This window comes from Diplotaxodon limnothrissa, linkage group LG12 (assembly GCF_057381915.1).
Source record: "Diplotaxodon limnothrissa isolate DT_005_m linkage group LG12, D_limnothrissa_male_GT1.1, whole genome shotgun sequence".
Lineage (NCBI taxonomy): Eukaryota > Metazoa > Chordata > Actinopteri > Cichliformes > Cichlidae > Diplotaxodon > Diplotaxodon limnothrissa.
The window spans coordinates 39977417-39996534 of NC_140607.1; the positions used below are offsets into that span (position 1 = coordinate 39977417).

At 47.8% G+C, this 19118-nt stretch overlaps 3 protein-coding genes and 1 non-coding gene across 6 annotated transcripts; 3 read left to right on the forward strand and 1 right to left on the reverse strand.

Annotated features, from left to right (window-relative positions):
- Nucleotides 1–2430: 2430 nt before the first annotated feature.
- LOC146622138 (U6 spliceosomal RNA) lies at nt 2431–2536 on the forward strand. The gene has a single exon (XR_014906648.1). It is a non-coding gene; the product is annotated as a U6 spliceosomal RNA (small nuclear RNA).
- Nucleotides 2537–2996: 460 nt separating this feature from the next.
- gstt2 (glutathione S-transferase theta 2) lies at nt 2997–8262 on the forward strand. Its single transcript, XM_085367658.1, has 5 exons — nt 2997–3236; nt 3778–3865; nt 6564–6714; nt 6897–7073; nt 7696–8262. Exons 1-5 carry the CDS (start codon nt 3113–3115, stop codon nt 7840–7842), a joined length of 687 nt encoding a protein of 228 aa, XP_085223784.1. The 5' UTR covers nt 2997–3112; the 3' UTR covers nt 7843–8262.
- Nucleotides 8233–14369, reverse strand: chek2 (checkpoint kinase 2). Its single transcript, XM_085367657.1, has 15 exons — nt 14210–14369; nt 13768–14038; nt 13170–13294; nt 12933–13065; nt 12759–12849; nt 12597–12693; nt 12166–12219; nt 11989–12053; nt 10899–10998; nt 10711–10797; nt 10457–10620; nt 9104–9219; nt 8726–8811; nt 8445–8519; nt 8233–8366 (listed from the first exon to the last, which is right to left on the reverse strand). The coding sequence occupies exons 2-15, from the start codon at nt 14027–14029 to the stop codon at nt 8256–8258; spliced, it is 1566 nt and encodes a 521-aa protein (XP_085223783.1). The 5' UTR covers nt 14030–14038; nt 14210–14369; the 3' UTR covers nt 8233–8255.
- A 110-nt stretch (nt 14370–14479) lies between these two features.
- Nucleotides 14480–18787, forward strand: entr1 (endosome associated trafficking regulator 1). 3 transcript variants are annotated; one of them, XM_085366966.1, is made up of 9 exons: nt 14480–14622; nt 14700–14806; nt 16116–16327; nt 16424–16565; nt 16649–16722; nt 16802–16913; nt 17001–17063; nt 17143–17282; nt 17418–18787. In XM_085366966.1, the coding sequence occupies exons 1-9, from the start codon at nt 14580–14582 to the stop codon at nt 17506–17508; spliced, it is 984 nt and encodes a 327-aa protein (XP_085223092.1). In that variant the 5' UTR covers nt 14480–14579; the 3' UTR covers nt 17509–18787. The 3 variants fall into 3 exon arrangements, with proteins under 3 accessions (XP_085223092.1, XP_085223091.1, XP_085223090.1); XM_085366965.1 differs by having other exon boundaries at nt 16233–16327; XM_085366964.1 differs by lacking the exons at nt 14480–14622; nt 14700–14806 and having other exon boundaries at nt 16015–16327.
- Nucleotides 18788–19118: the final 331 nt, after the last annotated feature.

Below are 19118 nucleotides of genomic sequence, written 5' to 3' on the forward strand. Positions count from 1 at the left end.
ACGGAATTTATGACATTTAACGGAGTTAGAAGTTAGCAGGGAGTTAGCTCGCTAGCTTCTATCTAAATACAATATAGCATGTCCTGACTGCGGGGTTTTGGAAACAAATTCAAACGTACAGCTCTGTTATCACTTCCAGTATAAATGAAGACAGAAAACTAAACAGCAGTGACGTTTGTAGGGTTACTGAAGTTGGGCTAGCTGCTATATAATGATGTGCTACGTGACCGCTAGCAACACAGCTATGTTAGCATAATATAAACAAGCTAACTTTTTTTCCACTCGATAAAAGTTAACGTGAGTGTTCTCGGTGGTCAGGAACAAATGTAATCGCATGGCAGGATGCTGTAAAAGGACCAAACTTCAACCAGGAGAACAACTGAGATAATCCATCCACAATACGAGGTTAGTCATTCATATACTGCTGCATGGGCTGGGCTGTAGTTACATCCTAAGGTTTTAAAAACTGAGCTTAAATAAATGATTAGCGGTAATAAAAGCCGAGGGAGGTCAACAGTGATCACTGACTGTTTTAGGAGCTTTTTGAGATCAAATAGAAGAAAATACATAACATTAAACATGTTAACAACACAAAAGCCATATTAAACGCAGACTACTTTAGACCCGGAAGTAGGATTCGTCGCGTCATCACTGAACAACCGGATTGTTTCGGTGAAATGGATTTCTACAATACTGTTACTGTTACTTGAACTCTCTGCAGTGTTTAAATGCTTACATACACACACACAGTTACCGTCCCTCCACACATAACACTCGGTTCTGCTTCTATGCCCCATCCTTGTTTACTTTTTCCCACCGAGGCTTCTAGTCTTCTGATTGGCCAACATTTCTACACGGTTAGGACTATAGCGCCACCTGCTGCTTTGGCATGTTCATAGCAGGGGCGGATCTAGAGAAATTTTCTTAGGGTGGCATGAGGGTGGCATTTTTTTTTCCAAACACATATGCAGGTGGTTACATATGGTTACATGATTCAAATGCAGTAAGTATGCACGTTTTTCATATAAATATAGTCGATAACTTAATTATTGTCTGTAGCCCACATAATTACACACTAGTTACATAAAACATGTGAGTTTTGATGCTATGTACTGTATAGCCTGTATGATAAATAAATATGTTGCCCAATAACTATAAACTCCAGAAAGCTACACAACATGGGGCGCTTCATTTACAAACACAAGTCTAACTTGAGTTTCACTGTTTTTGTTAGAAAACAGTCACATTGTTGCAGCTTAAATTACACAAAATGTCAGAAATCTGCACCGTCATGAACAAACATGTAAACCCAATTTTTCATGATTTGTTGGATGAACCCTCTGAGGTCTGAAATACAACCGGACATTTGTGACTCCTTTTGAGTTTACGTTTGTATTTCACCCTCAGATTGTTTCATTTTATTTTTTCCCCCGTTGCCTTGTTTGGTGTCTTTTAAGCTCAACTGAATTTAGTTGTTTTTTTCACTGACATACTGCATTAGTGTTACTGATCTGAAACCACACAAAGAACTTAAGATCCTAGTAGTATTTTTTACTGTAAAAAAAAAAACCAGTAAATTTTTATAACTTGAAATGCAAATATAAAACGTACATTTTGTAAACATAAACAACTATTTATCTAAAAATGCAGCCGATACACCTGCTGTTTTTCATTTTGTACAACCATTTAAAAATCTTACTAAAACTAAAATGAGAGAACAATCAGGTGTGGCAATAAGATGCCCCACAAATGATGTGTGCCAGTAAAAACAAGTTTGTCCACCAAAAGACAGAAGAGCACAGGGACAAACCTGCAGGCCCGACAACAGCTGGTGTATCACTGGTTTTCTACTTAGTGACAGTGTTTACAAATGTGCCTCTGACAGTCATTAGTGCCCTCACTGACACACAAAACAAAATGACTACACAACAGAACGACTACACAACACAACACACTAAGTAAACACTCCACACTAAACGTCACAAATCTGCCACATCTAAACTCTCGCTCTGTCTCTCTCACTTGCTCGCTCTGTCTCGCTCGCCCTGTTACCGTCACTCCCCAAACTTTTCCCTCTTCCTAAACAACCAAATCCCACATGTTGACTTTTTTTTAATTGGTCGACATGGTGCATTTTTCCACCAATAAGAAAGAGGTGGCTTTTTTCCTTTCTTTACTGTTTTCGCGCTGTCTTTAGAAAACGCTTAAAACACACACGTGACGACAGTATTTAGAACGAAGCGTGGCTGATATATATGATCATAACTCTGGATTTACTGGCCTGTAATTAAAATTTAAAAACTTTGAAGTTGGAACTTTCAATGTGGGCTGAAATAGGCTGCAGCTTGTTGCTGTGTCAGCTTACATCAGTCACCAGTGAGCGCCTCCAGCGCAGACGGGCTCATAAGGCGCAGACGGGCCGGGGTGGTCGTGTTACTTCGGTAGCACATATACTAAAATTGGAACGATACAGAGAAGATTAGCATGGCCCCTGCGCAAGGATGACACGCAAATTCGTGAAGCGTTCCTCATTTTCTTTAGAACTAATTCGACTCTGAAATAGTTTGAGAGAGAAGGTTTATTAATGACGAGAGATAAGCACAGCAGCTGTTCATGCAGTCTGAACACAGCACACGCCACGGACACGCTCCCAGTTTACAGGAGAACAGAATAATCCTTCAATTGTCCCACAAGGGGAAATTTGGTTGTGTCAGCAGCAATAAAAACACACATATATGCAAAAAGAACAGGACACAGAACAAAAAACACAATTTTTACATATTTAAGCTGAGAAAAGCAATGTGAGGTTATAACAGTAGAAGCTGCTGCAGTGCTGATGTAAACCTCTATGATTGTTGGGTGACTACACAGAGGAAGAGGGTCGTCCTGTCATGATGCTTCTGTGTTTCCTCTGAAGGAGGTGTCAAGGAGGCGCTGCAGTGTCCTCCCAGGAAGCTGTAACCTTTTCTGGGCTGCAGTTGTCTGTGCGGCTGCAGGGGGCGCTGTGGAGCAGCTGTCAGGCTGCAGAACCTCAGGGGAAGACTGACGGCTACCTGCTCACGCTTTTTGTGCTTTTTTCGCTGGTTTAACGGATAAAAACGCCTCGGTCACCATGGCAACAGGCCGGCTGGTGGAGGTGTACCTGGACCTTCTATCGCAGCCCTGCCGGGCGGTGCACATCCTGCTCACCTGCACCAAAATCCCGCACAGAGTGCGCGCCGTGGCGCTGCGGAAAGGTGAGCTACTGACAGGCTGGTTAACCAACCAGCCGGTTAACTAACCGACTAGCCGAGCGGCTAACTAGTCCTCTGACGGCCTGCTCACCCGTGTACGCACTCGGCGCACTTAGAGCAGTTTGTGGGCACACAACTTCAGCTGAACTCCGACCCGAAGAACTTTGACCTACATCCGAGCGGTGCACAGAGCCCGCCAGACCTCACTCAAAATCTCCGGATTTATGCTCTCTCTGACCCCGTGAGAGGAAACTGCATCCGAACCGAGCTGATCCTCATAGAAAACGTCATGAGACTGGTCGGGGACATTCGGCGCTCTTAAACTCACCGAATGTCCGATTTTCACACAGTTTACATGTTTCGGAAACAAAAAATAACAACAGATCATTATTCTGGGAATCTTAAATCACTTGGTTTCCCATCGGAGTTCTGAATGAAGCTGCTGCTCAGACTTCTGTCTGCATTAGAGCGCACACGCTGCAGGCCGCTTTATATGACCTGAGTTTTGAGTGGACTTTGTTTTTAGCTTCTCTTGTGTGTGCAGGAGAACATCGGACTCCGACCTTCACCAAGCTGAACCCCATGCAGAAGGTTCCTGTCATGGTGGACGACGGCTTTGTCCTCACAGAGAGGTACACACACACACACACACACACACACAAAATTCAATTTTATTTACACAGCACCAAATCGCAACAACAGTCGCCTCAAGGTGCTTTATATTGTACAGTAGATCGTACAATAATACACACAGAGAAAAACCCAACAATCATATGACCCCCTATGAGCAGCACTTTGGCAACAGTGGGAAGGAAAAACTCCCTTTTAACAGGAAGAAACCTCCAGCAGAACCAGGCTCAGGGAGGGGCGGGGCCATCTGCTGTGATTGGTTGGGGTGAGAGAAGGAAGACAGGATAAAGACATGCTGTGTAAGAGAGACAGAGATTAATAACAGATATGATTCAGTGCAGAGAGGTCTGTTAACACATAGTGAGTGAGAAAGGTGACTGGAAAGGAAACACCCAGTGCATCATGGGAATCCCCGGCAGCCTACGTCTATTGCAGCATAACTAAGGGAGGATTCAGGGTCACCTGGTCCAGCCCTAACTATATGCTTTAGCAAAAAGGAAAGTTTGAAGCCTAATCTTGAAAGTAGAGATAGTGTCTGTCTCCTGAATCCAAACTGGAAGCTGGTTCCACAGAAGAGGGGCCTGAAAACTGAAGGCTCTGCCTCCCATTCTACTTTTAAATACTCTAGGAACAACAAGTAGGCCTGCAGAGCGAGAGCGAAGTGCTCTAATAGGGTGATATGGTACTACAAGGTCATTAAGATAAGATGGGGCCTGATTATTTAAGACCTTGTATGTGAGGAGCAGGATTTTGAATTCTGGATTTAACAGGAAGCCAAAACAGGAGAAATCTGCTCTCTCTTTCTAGTCCCTGTCAGGACTCTTGCTGTATGGGCAGAAATCTGTGCCATCAGAAACTGAATTTGAATAAGTTCAGTTTGAATTTGAATTGTAACTTGAATAAATGCTTTTGAAAACTGAATTTGAATTAGTCTAATTTGAAATTGAATTTATATTTTGAAAATGAATTGATTTGCTTTGAAACTGCATTTTATCCTTTAAAAATTCAGCTCTGGAATAATTTCAGTTTCACTTCTCACCATTCAATTTCAGTTCTACAATTCAATTTCAGTTCCAAAATTCAGTTTTTTGGAACTTACATCCGGTTCCGGTTCAAGCACAGATGAATAGAACTACGTTTTACTAGCGGACCGAAAGTGTTACCGACGGGAATCTACAGCGTCTTGAGCTGAATTAAGACTTCAGAAGTCATTCGTCATGTCGAATGACCAGCGGATAAACTCTCAGGTTGGTAATAAATGTATTACATGTATAAGAACAAGCGTCAAGTTAACAAATGATAGCCGTACAGTAACTTTTATGCTTATTGTAGCTGCTAGCTAAAAACGCTAATTTAGCGTAGTTTCCCTTGAATTCAGCTTTGACAAACAAATATATCACTTCAAACAGAGGTGATCCAGTAATGCTGCACTAATGAATTAGACTAACTACTCACTTTAGCTAAAGTTATTAAGTTAGCTAAAGAGTTGGGATGCTGTGTAAGACATAAATAAAGCTAAAACACAAAGGTTTGGACACCGTTTTGCATGTTTCCCTACTGTAGGGGTCTCTGCAAGCATACAGAGGGGGTACTCTGAGAGGGTCCAAGATGACAACTTTGGAATTCTACTAGAAACAGTCGATCATATTTGTTGTCAAAGCTGAATTCAAGGCAAACTACGCTAAATTAGCGTTTTTAGCTAGCAGCTACAATAAGCATAAAAGTTACTGTACGGCTATCTTTTGTTAACATGACACTTGTTCTTATACATGTAATACATTTATTACCAACCTGAGAGTTTATCCGCTGGTCATTCGACATGACGAATGACTTCTGAAGTCTTAATTCAGCTCAAGACGCTGTAGATTCCCGTCAGTAACACTTTCGGTCCGCTAGTAAAACGTAGTTCTATTCATCTGCGCTTGAACCGGAACCGGATGTAAGTTCCAAAAAACTGAATTTTGGAACAGAAATTGAATGGTGAGAAGTGAAACTGAAATTATTCGAGAGCTGAATTTTTAAAGGATAAAATGCAGTTTCAAAGCAAATCAATTCATTTTCAAAATATAAAATTCAATTTCAATTTAGACTAATTCAAATTCAGTTTTCAAAAGCATTTATTCAAGTTACAATTCAGATTCAATCTGAGCAATTCAAATTGAACTTATTCAAATTCAGTTTCTGATGGCACAGATTTCTGCCCATATTGCTGCAGCATTTTGGATTAGCTGAAGGCTTTTCAGGGAGTTTTTAGGACTTCCTGATAATAATGAATTACAGTCGTCCAGCCTGGAAGTAATAAATGCATGAACTAGTTTTTCAGCTTCACTCTGAGACAGGATATTTCTAACTTCTCCTTCTCTCACCCCAACCAATCACAGCAGATGGCCCCGCCCCTCCCTGAGCCTGGTTCTGTCGGAGGTTTCTTCCTGTTAAAAGGGAGTTTTTCCTTCCCACTGTCGCCAAAGTGCTTGTTCATAGGGGGTCATATGGTTGTTGGGTTTTTCTCAGTGTCTATGAAGCGCCTTGAGGCGACTTTTGTTGTGATTTGGCGCTATATAAATAAAATGGAATTGAATTAACTTTAGAGATTAAAACACACACACGCTCACTCATTTAAAGTGTGTTCCTGTGAGGCAGGACGGGTCACGTCGGAATCACATGCTCAGTGTAAACGTCAGGTTGTGTCATGTGTTGCAGCGACGCCATCCTGAAGTACCTCACCACCAAGTACGATGTCCCAGAGCACTGGTATCCACGGCAACCAGAGAGACGAGCCCGAGTGGACGAGTACACAGCGTGGCATCACACCAACACACGACCGCACGCTGCTAAAGTCTTCATCCTGGAGGTATGGAGCCAAAATCCTGATTTTGTAAAACACGTCTTCAAATATCTGAAATCAGCTGATCAGGAGACGGCAGCGTGGGGTTCTGTGATGACGCCGCACCTGTTCTGACATCATCAGGAATATAAAGCTGCTGTAATGCCATGAAGGAGCTCAGGTGTGCTTTGTGTCTCCGCCCACCTCAGGTGCTGCTCCCAGCTCAGTCTGGCTCTCCGGTGGATGAGGCCCGTTTGAATCGCGCTCTCTCCGACCTCGACGACACGCTGGATAAACTGGAGTCCATGTTTCTTCGCCGCCAGCCTTTCCTTTGCGGTGATGACATCACTGTGGCCGACCTGCTCGCGGCGTGCGAGCTCACGCAGGTCAGTTTCTGGATGCTCAAGCCCCGCCCCCCTCAGAGAAGCTTTTTGTCTCTTTGGGTATGTTCAGAGAGCTCGTCTCCAAACAGCTGCAGTGAAACTGAGACACAAACAGGAAATGGAGATGCTTCCCCTTCAAAGTAAAAGTTGTAATTCTGCACTGCTGCCAACAAAAGTGCAGCTTTTACTTTGAAAGCAGAGCATGTCTGTTTGTGTTGCACTTTTTAACTTGTCCCTGCCCCAGCGAGCAGTTACAGACATGATACTCTTGTGATGAGGAAGAGGATCAATAGGGGGTCCACGACCCTCTTAGGGACTCTCCAGTTGTTGTTCTTAGAACTGAAGAAGCTTCTCTGATTAAGTCCCAAAGCTTTTCTTTCTGAGCTCCTCAGACTACAATGAGCTGGATGTCTGAGAACCTTCACAGACTGAGTTCAGATTATTGCTTCTCTTCTCATGAAGGATGCTCCACTGTCTCCTCTGCTAAAGGAAGCACTGAAGCTCCTTTCCTTACTCTGAGGACTGACAGCTGATTAGAAACGCTCCCGAGAGGAGCGGGCACTCTGAACGTACCCTCTGTTTGTGTCTGTATGGTTCTGAGCATGCTCAGTGTGTCTCCTTGCAGCCTCTGGGCGGGGGCAGAGACGTCCTGAAGGAGCGTCCTCAGCTGCAGCGGTGGAGGAGTCGAGTCCAGTCGGCCGTCGGTGAGGCATTTGACGAAGCTCACAGCGTCCTGTATGCCCTCAGAGACCGCCGCCGAGCCCGTCTGTGACATCGGCATGAGGGGGAGGAGTTAGTCGAGGGTGTGAGGAGGATAAAGGAGTGGCTCAATTTCACTTTGATTTCTCTGCTTTAAAAACCTCAGAGGCCTTCGAGCCGTCACAGAGTTCCTGGACTCTGATCGATGACAGAATCAATAAATCTATCGATGAATCAATGTTGGAGTTCAATGTTTGAATCAGCTGAAGCACTTTAACAGGAAATGAGCTTTGAAATGAAAATAAAAAAAGCTGCTTGTACTTTGCCCCTTGAGTGTCTGTGACTGAGCGCCCCCCGCAGGCTGGAGGAGGAGCTGCGGCGCTGTAGGCGTGTTCAAACGAGCACATTAAAGAGACTCAGCAAAAATGTAAAAATCTTTTATTAGAAAACTTTATTTACACCAGGTTCAGCAGCAGAGACATGTGACTACACAGAGGAAGAGGGCGGGCCTTGGCTCCGTTTGGCAGGATGTTGCTCCTCGCCATCTCCTTCTCGTCCTCGTTTCCTCAGGTGTCTTCCTGAGGTCGACTCCGCCTCCTGCAGGGGGAGGAGCTCAATGGATCAGGAGGCAGAGTCATGGTTGTACTGTGTGTGTGGTTGTGTATGTGTGGTTACCATGGCAGCAGCAGCCCCCCCTCCCTCTGCAGACGGGTACATGAGCCTGTGCGCCGTCTCCAACATCTTCTGGTCCTGCAACCATCACAGAGTGAGCAGCCTACACTTCCCACAATGCACCTGAACATCTTTAACCCTCTTAAGACTTGCTGCTGTGGCGTCAGCTGTGCTGCAGACAGCCAACCGCCATCGTTGAGGGCGGAGTCACTACAAAAACACTGAACACAGCCTGGTGTGTGGTTATTTGGGTGGGGGGGGCGGGGCGTCAGGTGAGGCGTTACCTGTAGCCAGGGGTGCTGCAGAGCTTCCTCGATGCTCATCCTCTTCATCGGATCAACGACCAGCAGCTTCCTCACCACGTCTTTGGCTGAAACACAAACGGGTCATATGAGTCCAAACACAGGAAGCTCCGCCTTTCACCCTCAGGTTCCAAACAAGATGGAACCAAAACAGTGCTGTGCAAAAGTCCTGAGCCCCCCGACGCACTGTGGAACACGCAGTGACTCACTGACACACCTGAACACACCGTGAGCCTGACGGTGACTCTGCGGTGTGAGTGGCTCTCGTTTGCTCATTTCTAGAAAAATCTCAGCGAGCGCCCGACAGCGAGCCAGTCATCACTAACAGTATCGATAAAGTTCAACTGAAGCAGCTCGTACCTTGATCAGAGACGCTCGTCCACTTGGACTGAACCATGGTGAACTCTCCTCTGATGATCTGATCGGTGACCGACTGATGACCAAAGCTCTCGTGGAACGGAGGGTAACCTCCCAGGCTGACACGGGAGGAGAGAGAGGAGGACTCAGTGATGAAGCTGGAGTTTCAGCAAATCATCAAACGTTACATAGAAATTTTCACAGCTTTCAGGTGGAGATGTTTGACCTCTGACCCTGGCTGTTTCTCTGCGGCTTCCTCGACAGTCACACGCCTGCAGGAGCCAGGTGACATCGCCGCCGAAGTTCCATAAATGACTCGTAAACCACGAGTCATTTATGGAAACCGAGTCCTACAGGGATAAAAAGCGGACGCGTATTCTGCTTCTTCTTCGTTGGTGGTGTGAGCAGGCGTAGGACGCTGTGAACACCTCGGACAGCGACGCGTGCCGAGGTCTCGGGAATCAGCCGGTCGCTGCAGAAATGCCGTTTCTGTCAGACTCTGCCGCTGACAGCCAGCGTTTTCTGTCTGTATGTAATACGGATTCATCCCAGGGAGGAGCCTTTCTGAGGTCAAAGGTCAGGTGACCAGGGACTGAACATGGGTGTAAAAGCAGCCGATGCCCACAAGCACGTTTAACACTCTGGGGTCGACAGAGGTACCGGCGCGTCAAAATCACACGACCAATTTAAGACGACACAGCAACCAGCGACCCAGAGTCTCGTTTCAACCTGGGTCGAAGGTGCGGACTTCAAACTTTATACCAGTTCTGACAGAGTCTGAATGGGTTATGATAAAAGTACACGCCACGTTTTTCTGAATAAAACTGTGTTTACAGCAGGAAGAACGGGCAGTGCTAGCAAACACTTCCCTATTGGTGTTACTGTGTACCATGTCAACCAATCAAAAAATGATATGGCAACATGTGGCACTTGGTTGTTTAGGAAGAGGGGGAAGTTTGAAGAGTGCGGTCAGAGTGCGGTCAGAGTGCGGTCAGAGTGTTGTGTTGTAATTGTTTTATTTAGAAATGTAAAATTTCTTTTTGCACTTCAAGTTATGAAAATGATTCGTTAAACATGTTTGTGGGCTTTACAGAAAAAAATAAAGTTTTTCTACTCTGAAGTTTTTTTCGTCTGAATATAGATCAATTGTGCGATCGATGTCAATGGCTCCACGCAGGAAGTAGAAAAAGACTCTGGCGTGCCGGCAGCGGCTCTGTTTTCATGTGCCGAGGGTAACCAGGCGGGCAAACGAGCGAGCGCACGAGTCGAGGCGGCGCGACAGGTGAATGAACGAAAGCGTTTCCCTGACAACACAAATCATCCATCATCACCCTGCAGCAGGAGGCCGGAGCCTACCAGACGAAGAGCAGCACGCCGAGGCTCCAGGCGTCCACGGCGAGCCCGTAACCTGTGGTGGACGCGTGCGTGAACACCTCCGGAGCCAGGTAAGATGGAGTCCCACACAGAGTCCTCATCAGCACCGCCTCCTCCAGGATCCGTGACTGGTTAAAGTCCGTCACCTGACGCGCGCGCACACACACACACACACACTCAGTGAGGAGGGAGGAGGTGGTGATGCTGCAGGTGATGCTGCAGGTGAGCGCACGTACCTTGATGAGACACACATCGTCCTGTGAGGACAGCAGGATGTTCTCCGGCTTCAGGTCTCTGTGGATGATCCCGTTACTGTGGAGATACTACACACACACACACACACACACACACACACACACACACACAGTTACAGTCGCTGCACCTGTGTGTGTGTGTGCTCGTTACCATAGCAACACCAGCTAACCTCCACAGCACGAAGCATCTGGTAAAAATAAAGTTTGGCAACAGATTCGTTGAGCTGCTGCTTCGACTTCACTCTGTGGAACAGCTCCCCCCCCTCCATCCTGACAGGTGAGAGAGAGACACAGGTGAGAGAGAGACACAGGTGAGAGAGAGACACAGGTGAGAGAGAGACACAGGTGAGAGAGAGACACAGGTGAGAGAGAGAGACACAGGTGAGAGAGAGAGAGACACAGGTGAGAGAGAGACAGACACAGGTGAGAGAGAGACAGACACAGGTGAGAGAGAGACAGACACAGGTGAGAGAGAGACACAGGTGAGAGAGAGGCTGCGTCCACACTAGCGTTCACAGAGTTGTGCGTCCACATTGAAACGGCCAAAAACGCTTCCGTTCCAGTCCTGCACATGCGTGAAACGCAAGAAGATTCGACCTGCCTCATTTCTGTCTGCCGTTTATTTACGTTCCGGCTCGTTGACACGTCGGCAAAATGTGGAGGAAAAGCACAGAGTTTTTTAAATGGACTCACAATGAGGTGGAGTCGTTGCTGCAAGTAACACAAAAGTACAAAGTTGCAAAAGCGAGTGAGAATTAAAGAATTTGAAGAAAAGCTCTCAGGAGCATGTACAGGCTGATGTTGATCTTTTTAGGGCTGTCAAACAAAACAACTGCTGTGTAACGCCCTCCGCTATCTCAGTTTAATAGGTCACATGACTATGTGATAAGCCTTCTTAATCTGTTTTACCAAGTTGAGGATGTAAGCACGCTCCTCCCGCAACACGCGGTCCATTTGGGCGTAGTCTGACACCACGATCTGGTTGTCCATATCAGTCTTGGGAGGGGACAGACAGAACTGAATAAGGCCAATTTTGGCCTTGTCCACTCGGGTCACACCAGTGTTGGCAACTCTTTGGAAATTCATTTTGGAAAAGCACCGTGTTCAAATGTATCCGTTTTCAAAACGCGGCGTTTTCCTTGAGCGAAAACGGCGTCTCAGTTTGGACGGGAGGCCAAAACGGAGAGAAAAAAACAAAAACGTATTAGTGTGGACGTGGCCTGAGAGACGGGTGAGAGAGACAGGTGCAGTTTCACGCACAGCTCCAACACGATGTAGAAACTTTCCTCCGTCTGATAGAAGTCCTCCGTCTTTATGAGACAAGGCTGCAGGAGACAAGGAGTGAAGAGAAGGAAAGGAAGGATGAATGTTGTTACTGGCGATAAAGGAGCGTTCCTGTACTTGTGCTTTTTCTTCTTCTTCGTTGGTGTTACTCACGTGGTCGACCCTCTGCAGGATGTCAATCTCCGTCTTTGCGTTTCGTGTCGCCGTCTGTGATTGGACAGAAAAATAAGTTGTTGTTCCCCTTCAACTCAAAATAAGGTTGAGACGCCATGTTTGTAGTTCTCTGGGAGGTATCTGTGTTTTCACACCTTGCTGACATTTCATTGGGTTAAACTGAGTTCAATTCAATACCTGATTGGCTGGCACCAGAAATATTTAAATTAAGCAGTGTACTGAGAGTTTCCCGCCCCCCTAGTGGTGATTTCATGCAGTGCACTGTTAGTTTGACAGAGAGGGGTGTCTGCATTTTTGACGCTATTAAAATTCATAAATGAACTGACACCATCACACCTGCTGACAAACACGCAGTCGAAAGAAACGAGCAGCGGGTCTCAGCCAATCAGAGAGCAGATGAGGCGACTCACCCCTTCAGACTGAAAGTTCTTCTTGTTTATGATTTTCACTGCAAACTTCCTGCAGGTGGATCGCTCGAAAGCCAGCCGGACCTCGCCACACACTCCTCTGAAACACACACAGTCAGCAGGGTGGCACAGGAAATGACATCACAACGCCACGAAACAACTCACGTGCCGATGCGTCGCGTCAGTAGGTATTTGTCTTGCAGGTCTCTGGGTAGGCTGGACTGATCGTCCGACATCAGGTCGATGAAGACAAAGACTGCAGAGAGACATGAGCAGGAGGTGAGACCGGCACCAGGGTGTCCAGGTGTTTTCAGGTGCTGTTCTTGTGGGCGGAGTCACCTCGGTTTCGTTGTTCAGCCAGAGAGATGACGGCGTTATTGACCAGAGGAAGCTTCTTGTCTTTCCCGATCGGAATCCCATCGAGAAAAGTGCCGTTATTACTGAGGTCCTCCACGAAGACCTCCGAGCCCTCCTGACACACACAGGTGGAGAGGGCGACGTTAAAGCCCCGTGAGCGCAGTACTCACAGTACGATCAGTGCTAATATCAGTGGTAGTAGTACTGCAGTAGTCTCACTCTGTAGATCCTGAAGTGTTTCTTGCTGTAGATTCGGAACTTTCTGGAATTTCGGTCATTTGGATCCTCCAGGACGTAGTTACACTTGGAGTCCCGTCCAAACAGGTACTGGTCCTCTATGCAGTCTGTAAACAAACAAACAGGAAACAGGAAGTGCTCCTCTATGCAGTCTGTAAACAAACAAACAGGAAACAGGAAGTGCTCCTCTATGCAGTCTTCTATCCCCCCGTGGAATTACAAAACCTGCAATTCTGGGATTTTATTTGGTTGCTAATTAGCAGCAGCAGCTAGCTCATCCTTTGGTCACTGCTTGAAACAGGAAGAGGTGTTAAAAAACCAGGATGCCACGTCCATCTTTTATCTACAGTCTAAAGATCTGTCACACCTGAAGCACTGTCTGCTGAACAGAAGTATCCTGATTACTTCATGTGTTATTTAAAGTATGGAACAGCAGAGCTCGGCTGGCTGATTATGCTAATTCTGCTGCTAATTCTACTAATTACTATTTCCAGACACAGCACAATATGTTCAGTTTAATGGAACCTGATTAAGAACAGAGTGAACAGAGGACGAGCCGGCGTGTTGTGAGCAGCGGTACCGTGGCTCCTGAAGCCCGGGACCATGGGCAGTAGGCGGCCCCAGGGTTGCGGCTCGGGCTCCTCTGGGACGGACGCGAGCGTTACGGGGATGGTGTCCACGCTGCTCAGAGTCCCCGAGCCACTCGACGACTGACTGGCTGAGCTGGGCCCACTGGATGAACTGGAACCAGGCTGGGACTGGGACTTGGCCTGGGACGGGGACAGGGTGGACTGGGTTTGGGACTGAGGACGCTCCCCCTCAGGAGTCCCCTTTTCAGACATCCTTCAGCTCTGCAGACACATGAGAGACAAAATCAAGAACAAGAGAAGAAGAGTTTGGGTTTCTGCCGCAGGATCGTGGACATCCGTGGGCTCGGAGCCCCAGAGCACACAGTGCAACATCCCCACGCCCCACTGTGGCAGCGTTCAAACACAGACCGCGTGTCCGAGACTCACACTCACCGTGAAACCGGAACCCCGCCGGTGCTGTCAGCATGCGCGCGCCTTCTCAGCGAGCTCTGCACTCAGCAGAGCCAGAACCAGCATCCGGGTCTCTGCGCGTCCACGAACCGCGACGCGTGCTTCGATTTCTTGACCGGGACCTTGCGGGACACGCGCTTCCTTGTGGGCTATTTTTTCTCTGACGTCACGAAGTGGTTCCAGCCAATGATAAGTGGGAATGTGGATCACGTGCACCGGGAGCCGTCGGCTGGTGTTTCCGGGTTTGGTTTGGTCCCGCAGAGGAGATTCAGAGGCTGATCGATAGTTATGATCGATACGTGAACGGAAGTCAGGGCGCGGAGCGAGCCACGTGTCTGTCTGCGAGTCCGACATGTCCAACCAGAGAGGCGGCAAGACTCTGATCATCACAGACGGTGAGTGTCCGGGGGGGAGGGGGTCTGCAGTCGCCATGTGAGCCTCCGTCACAGCTCCAGCTGTTCTGTGTGTGCAGATGAGGAGGTGGAGGAGGTGGAGGCGGAGGAGCTCAACCCGTTCTCCTTCAGAGAGTTTCTGCGCTGGAAGAACCAGGACCCGGACCCGGAGCAGGCACGCACTGAGGTCAGAGCTGCACAGCTGGAGGTGCACCTCTGTCCTAAGGCAGCGAGCACAAACACAGAGTGGGTCTGTGCTCACAGCTGTGACACGCGTGTACATGTGCATATTTAAAAGAGTGACACAAACTTCAAACCGCTGCGCTGTGGCGGTCGTGGATGTGATCGCTGTGGGCCGAGCGTGTAATCGGCTCACAGCTCAGACTCAAACCGTCCATCGGCCCCACGCTGAGTGTTCAGCCCACGTCATGCTGCTGTAACTGTTCTCATGAAACTGCAGAGGTGACCTGAGCTCAGCTGCTGTTTCTCAAAATCTGCAGAAAACAGCGTCTCCGTCACAAACACACGCGTGTCACAGCTGTGAGCACAGAACCACGCTGCCTGCTGGAGAAGGTCACCACCATCTCTTTGGTGTTGCTCATGTTCAGTTCAAGGTTAGGAAAATCCCAAAAAGCTGGTTGTGTTCATCTGGACGTTTTCAGTGGGAGTCTCATCATCAGGTGACTCCTTCGGTGTCAGCTGACTGCAGGTTCCAACCTTATAAACAGCACATCTGCATAACGACTGACACAGCAGTATGGGCCCACTCTAACCCACTGATGAGTCCCACTCACAGAGGGTTGGGGAATGGCTGCAGTCACTGTAAGATGGTGACAGGTGTTCCCTTAGGCCCCTCCATGCTTCGACATCAACAACCCACTGACAGGTGTCAGTATTTCCACGGCTGGACAGTTAAAAACAGTGTTTCTGCCGCTGCCACAGTGTAATCTGAAGTGTCCATCAAAAGGACCAATCACACCTGGAGCCTGTGCTTCTTTAGGCTCCGCCTACCCATAATAGCGTGAAACTAGCAGCGTGTTGGTTATGGAATATAATTTCGTACATTTCAGTTCAAATTCAATACCTGCGACTGATTCGCCGTTAACAACAAAGGCAGAAAACTTGATCAAATATCTGTTAACAGATGAAAACACAGTTTTCTCCTCTAAGCACACGGTCTGTCTATCATTAGTAGCTTACACAGGATGAGAACTTCAGCGCAGCATGCTTGAGTCTGTGTCCTCAGCACAGTCCAGGGGCCAGATGTTTGGTCCCCGTAAACACACTTGGCGCACAGCCTTAACCGTCTGCTCGGTGTAAACGTTGACGTACGTTTGGCTTCACAGCGACAAACAGACCAAAGCTCGTACGACCCGAGCCATGTTAGATATCGCTAACGTCACCTAACTTCGCCGAAGGTTAGCTGAGTTTAACATGTTTTCAGATTCTTCGTTATGCTAACATTCGTCCGTTTCTGGACCGCTTCCCTTCGACAGGCCGCCATTTTTTCCAAAACATTTCTTCAACCTCAGATTCGCAGTGAATCCTGGGATAGCGTGGACTACGAAGGATACACCCGACCCGCCTCACACAGCCTCTGTCTGTCTCATCAGGAGGAGGAGGAGGAGTGGGGGCGGAGCTTCCAGTCAGGCATTGGCAGCACCTCCTCCCTGTGCACAGAGGAGGAAGAAGAAGAGGAGGAGACCAGGTGAGTCAGATGAAGGCGGGGCGTAAAAATGTCCGAGCAGCTTCTGTGCAGATGAAACTGCACCTGCCGTGAAGTCACCTTCACCTGTGTCACCAGGTTCTCCTCCAAACCTGAAGCAGCTGCAGGAGGAGGTGCAGTAGGAGGAGGAGAGAACTATGAAGGAGATGACGAGACCTCAATGGTTGAGCCAGCCACCTTCTGCAGGAGGAGGAGTGCCAAGAGCAGCCAGACGCAGCAGGTAACCCAACCACGGAGCGCTTAGTTCAGGGAGCGTGGGACAAAGCAGAACAGGCGTATTAACGAGCTCCTGTTCTGTCTCAGCTGAAGGAGGAGAACGCAGCACTGAGGAGGACCGTCAGGGAGCTGCAGAGGAGAGCCGAAGTGAACGAACGCAGGTTTGTACCAACCAATCACAGGACAGCGCCGCAATATGTCGCTGACCAATCATTTACCCAGCATGCCTCTGTCTCCCAGGGCGTCGCAGCTCTCGGAGGAGCTGCTGCAGAGGAGGCGTCAGGAAGAGAAGGAGGCCCAGGACCTGGAGAGCATGGTTCACTCTGTGGAGCAGAACCTCCACCTGATGACGGTACACACAAACACAGTGTTTGCATGAACGTGTGTGTGTGTGTGTGAGATTGTGTGTGTAAAAATACTCTACGTCTGTCCATGTTAGAGGCGAGCGGTGAAAGCGGAGAACGCCGTTTCCAAACTGAAGGCGGAGCTACAGCAGCTGCAGGTGAGATGGAGAATGAATCATTGATTATTGATAATCTGCTGGCTGTGTGTATCAGCGCGTGTGTGTGTGTGTGTTTGAGGCCGAGGTGGATTCTCTGCGGGCTGAGAACAACGGTCTGAAGTCGATGGAGTCTCAGGTCGTCATGACGATGAGGCAAAATGCTCAGGTGGCATCCGACTACCTGAACAAGATGGCGAGCCACGCCCACTCCTCCATCAGGTCAGTACCTGCAGACACATACAGCCATCAGCCACAACACCAAGCTGTTAATGCTGCTACTCTCTCCCTGTCACCTGTGTCTGTCTCACCTGTGTCTGTCTCACCTGTGTCTGTCTCACCTGTCTGTCTCTGCAGGCAGCTGCTGGGGGAAGCAGAGACTCTGCGTTTGGTGTCTCAGCTGCTGCAGTCCATCGATAAAATCTCCTCCCTGAACTCAGAGTCCTGAACTCCTTCGGACCTCCTGGTTGTCATGGAAACATCCAGGAGAGGTCTGTCTGTGAGATCAGAGGTCAGCAGGTATTTTATTTTGGAAGGCCCCAGCTATGCTGACTGCTGATTGGTGGACTGTGACTGTGTGAGGGCCGAGCATCATGTTGATTCATAAACTCTGTGATAGTAAAGCGCTCTGATGATCGGAGGTGTGCACCACAAAGACGACTTTTTGGCTGATCCGGGTGACTTCAGGGTTAACGTCGGTTTCCTGAAGGTGGCAGGCCAATCAGCTGTCCTGAACGTAGCGTCACCATTCCTGGAGGATCCCTCGGACCACTACGGGGAGAACGGGAGGGTCTGGAGGCTTCGTGCGCTGAGCTTCAATAGTCTTTTTTCCCCCTGTTGGCAGCAAGTTCAAGTTTATTTATATATCACATCTGTTGACAAAAGTAGTCAAAGCAGAAAACATAAAATAGGATAAAACAAAGTTGAAGCGGTTTCATTGTTCTGTAAACATTCATGTATTCGTGCTGAGCTCGTGTCAGGTTTGTAATGTGGCACACGCCACCCCCCCAATGAGCAGATCAAATCCTGGGTTATCTTGGCAGGTTGTAACCGGCTGTATCCTGATCGCCAGCGTTAGTGTAACATAAGGTAAAGATGCCATCTTGTATGTCCCAGCTCCAAGGGGGCGTGTCAGAGTGTTTACCTGGATAAATAAGGATGTATGCGTGACTTTTTCCAAAACTGATTGCAGCTTCTACTTCGTATAAAACAGGGGAACATCCTCACCGCCCGTGCAGAAGTGCAGCTTTCGTATTTGTTGCGTCTCATCGAGAAAAACACGATTGGCTAAAGAGACAACCAGGAAACAAGAACAAGTAAATAAGAGAAAGCATGATGTCTGATACAGTCGATCAGACAGGTCATTACCCACATATACAAAACCAACTATGATACACAATATAAAACAGGTGACTGGGTGTGTGTCTGTCTGTGTGTGCCCTGTGGTAGACCCGTCCAGGGTGTACCCTGTACCCACAGGCACCTGGGAAAGTTTTAGCCCCACCCCCCGTGACCCTGACCTGGATGAGAGGAAGAGAATGGATGAAAAATATGAGCCACAGAAAACAGAACAGCAGATGAAGCCATGAGAAATACACAGAAAGCCTAAACTGAGCTGGCGTCGCTTCGAGGACTCCGATCGTTCGACTGACTCGGGACTGTTGACTCGTTTAAGCTAACTTACATCCTGCTGTAACCAGGCAGACCAACTAATATGTACCAACAGAGAGACCTGATGTTTAATAATGATTAAATAAAAATGTTCAATAATAAGAAATGGTGTGTTACTGCCACCTGCTGGTGTGGAGTGTGAACTGCAGCCAAACAGAGTCCAGGATGTAGCACTGAGTAAAAGTGAAATGGAAGAAAATGTTAGATGAACTGGAGCTCTGTGAGTTAGGACTGGTTTTAAATGAAGTTTACTTTATTTATTTAAGGTACTTAAAAGGATGAATGTCTGCTCGCTTTAGCTCATGGTACAGCCGCCTTCATATCAACATGCGTGTAAACGGTAAGTGTTGCTAGGCAATAGTTTTACATCCATTCCCAAGGAGTCAA